Source organism: Saprolegnia parasitica, assembly GCF_000151545.1.
Source record: "Saprolegnia parasitica CBS 223.65 unplaced genomic scaffold supercont2.743, whole genome shotgun sequence".
Taxonomy (NCBI): Eukaryota; Oomycota; class Saprolegniomycetes; order Saprolegniales; family Saprolegniaceae; genus Saprolegnia; species Saprolegnia parasitica.
Genome location: NW_012157137.1, coordinates 1 through 3,572, shown reverse-complemented (window position 1 = coordinate 3,572; position 3,572 = coordinate 1). Strand labels below are relative to the sequence as shown.

Genomic DNA, 3,572 nt, shown 5'->3' with positions numbered 1-3,572 from the left:
GCAACACCAACCACTACAACCACTACTACAACAACCATGACGACCTCCAAGAAGACCCGCACCACCGGCGTGCCCAAGTTCCTTCGCCACATCTACTCCATTCTCACCACCGAAGACTCCAGCATCATCTCGTGGTCGGCCGACGGCGCCGCCATCCAGCTCTACAGCGTCACGCGCCTCGAGAACGAGGTCCTCCCCAAGTACTTTAAACACAACAAACTCGCGAGCTTCCAGCGCCAGCTCAACTACTTTGGTTTCCGCAAGTGGACCAAGACGCAGTCGCACGTGTGCACGTTCAGCCACCCCGAGTTCAACCGCAGCTCGACGCTCGAGACGACGCCGATCGCCCGCAAGCGCGAGGGCTCGCCGGCGTCGTCGCGGTCATCGTCGCCGTCCATGTCGCCAATGATGATGGTCGAGAGTCTCTCGGTGATGGAGCTGCCGTTGCTCGACCTCCTCGAGGACCTCTTTGGGTCGGATGCGACCAAGCACGAGGACCAGGACATGAGCGTAGACGCAGCCGACTGGGCGGTATGCGCGGACCTGCTGGACGGCAGCGACAGCGACATGACGTGGCTGTCGACACTCGCGCCGCTTGACTTTAGCGTTGTCGTCTGAAGCGATAACAAACCAATCTATTTATTCCGAGTTATGTAATTGGAATCGTCGAGGTCTCGAATGCTGATGACCGAAGACAACATGTCGTGAAATGACACGCGAGCAGGAGAAGCGGATGAGCATGTGCGTGTACAAGCAACTGGTAGGGAGATTGTGGAATTACAATACTTGGCCTTGTGAATGCAATATGGCCCTGATTATGTTGTTAGTCGAACGCTGTTGCGTCTTCGGCCTTGTCTCGGCTACATATTTCTCATATTTCTTAGGAACTGTGCAAAGCGATTTGATTGATGTGGTGACGCCCGCGCTTTGACGACCCAAGAAAGTATCATTCTACGGACGCTCGGTCGTTGGTTCGAGACCCATCGCGTGGATTGTGTTTCTTTCGTTTGTGGTTTTATGCGTTGCTACATCGCTGTGCGCTAGTCCCCTGAAATGACGGAACAAAGATACCCCAGTACTAGTAGCTTGTTACGTCAATTGCATTGATCATATCCTCAGCTCGAGAAACCTCTGCTAACTTAGCAGAGGCTTCTCGAGCTGAGGATATGAGCACCCGATAACGATAGCAGTGCTACCGTTATCGGAAGACTTCTAACGCTAAGCATTTGCAACGCTGGCTGCATGCTGGGGCACCACAATGGGTTCCCACTCGCCCCCTGGCCCGGTGGTCCGAGGCCTCTTTAGCCGTGGTTGGCAGCACTGCGCAGAACCAATTAGTGAATTGGATCTTACCGTCGTCGCAGCTCGAGGGCTTCGGCGCCTGGGCTTGCTGAGCTGCGTCGTCCATGCTCCCGACCACGGTGGCCGAACCAGCATGGCTGCTGACAGCGCGCCCTGTGCGCCGCCGATTCGTCCGTTGACATGTTGACGTAATAAGGCGGGTGTATTCTGTGGCCAACCCCCGTCCCAGGACCAACGGCGCGGCGATTAGTCCACCGACATGATCAAGTCATCCCGCGCGCTGGCTAATCCAACACAATTTTTGCGATCCAGAAAGTGCACTTTGCACTTGGGATTTGTATAGGGCGTTTCTTCCGGATACCATAATCCGGAGAATCCCATCGGCCCACATCAATTCGCATTTTCCAACATGCGCGCCGTGCTCTACAGCTTCTTTACGTCCAACGGCCGTTGGTTCAACCCCGAAGCGAAGAAGCCAACGGTCGGCGCCAAGGACAGCGTCGTCGTGCAGGTCAAGGCCGCGGCCATCAACCCCGTCGGTACGTCGCAGCCTTGCGTACTCGCCCGGCACGCTCAAAACTTCATCTGACCATGTTAGATTACAAGCTGCCCGCACTTTTCATGCAAGGCAAGGGCGTCGGCCTCGACGTCGCTGGCGTTGTGACCGCCGTGAGCCCCGATGTCACGACGCTTGCGGTTGGCGACCACGTCTTTGGCAGCACGAATGGGTCGCTGGCAGAACACGCGCTCTGTCAAGCCTCGAAGTTGACGCTCCTTCCGGCGTCGCTCAGCTTTGTTGAAGGCGCCGCCTTGCCAACGACCTACATTACTGGCTACCAGGCGCTTGTCAACCATGGCTTCAAGGCAGGCCAGTCGCTCCTCATCCTCGGTGCGAGCGGCGGCTGCGGCACGGCCGCGATCCAGCTCGCCAAGGGTCTCGGCGCGCGCGAGATTGTCGGTGTCTGCTCCAAGGCCAACGAAGAGCTCGTGCTCTCGCTCGGCGCCGACCGCATCATCGACTACAAGACGCAGTCGATCACGGACCCCGAGTGGGTCAAGCACTTTGACTTTGTCTACGACGCGGCGTCGGCCAGCGGCGGCGGCGAAGACTATCTCGTCGACTCGCAAACGGTCCTCAACGAGAAGGGCACGTACGTGGCCATCAACGGCAAAATTACGTTGTGGCTGCGTCACTTTTGGGCATGGGCCAGTTCCGCCCCAACGTACATTTGCTGCTGGCGGACCCCAAGTCGGTCGATTTCAAGGCCGTCGCCGACATTCTCGAAGCGCAGAAGGTCAAGCCGATCATTGACAGCGTGTTTCCGTTCACACCTGAAGGCGTTGAAGACGCGTTTGCCAAGCTGCACTCGCGCCGTGCCAAGGGCAAGATCGTAGTCAACGTGTCGGCCGAGTAGGAAGCAAGACGATCGTGCTTCTAGGCTCTCTCAATAATCTATTTCGCTTGTTTTTGACAACTCCGCGTCGGCACATATATACAGCTCTGCACCTGCGTTTTTGAGGCCCGAAGGAAATCAGAGACCGAAGCGACACCTTGGCTTCTATTCCATGATTCGTTGCTAGCTAGATAGACTGCTGGCGCGATATTAAAATATCGTTTGGAACATGTACAATACGTATTCACCAAGAGCCTTCTTCAAAGGTACGACCTCTGTGGACCAATACGAGCACTTGTGGTTTGAATATGGACCCTAATCCCGTGTCCTGATAGGCAACTCACGTTCACTCTGGCTATATCCGCCGATTTATGTCCTGGATCAAATCGTACGAACAATGATGACGGTGCTTTCTCGGATATCAAACCAACAACTGCTACTGATATCTCTCTTTCGCTTGCCGAACGCGAACGCGTAGAGTGGAGGCCACAAAAGTATCGTGGCGCCCACCAGCCATGTTCAGAGCAGCAAGGGATGACTCGCTTCTACGATGCAAAATACAAAATGTTGATGCTGATGAGGGTAAAAACCCGCACCTACGAAACTTCTATCCTTCTGCATTCTAACTGCCATTTTCTAGTCTTCTGTTCTTCATTACTCGCTTGTCTATCGGCGCAAAGCATTTCTTCCACCGCTTGAAATCATCCCTTCAAGATGGTCATCCAGTTCGTGTGCTCTTCACCCCATGTCTCCCCACCTAGTCTACCAGAAGCGGTTACTGTTGCAGCGGATAAGACACGTAGCTCTGCAAGAAAGGCATTCAACGAATTCAGTTGTCACAAAAGGCCATTCAATTACTACATCAAAACAGGTATA

General features: G+C 54.8%; 1 protein-coding gene across 1 annotated transcript; it reads left to right on the top strand.

Moving 5' to 3' along the window:
* Nucleotides 1–1,711: 1,711 nt before the first annotated feature.
* On the top strand, nucleotides 1,712–2,777 carry SPRG_17737 (hypothetical protein; the record flags this gene model as incomplete). Its single annotated transcript, XM_012357125.1, has 2 exons — nucleotides 1,712–1,841; nucleotides 1,901–2,777. 2 exons carry the CDS (start codon nucleotides 1,712–1,714, stop codon nucleotides 2,695–2,697), a joined length of 927 nt encoding a protein of 308 aa, XP_012212515.1. The 3' UTR covers nucleotides 2,698–2,777.
* Between the last annotated feature and the right edge of the window lie 795 nt (nucleotides 2,778–3,572).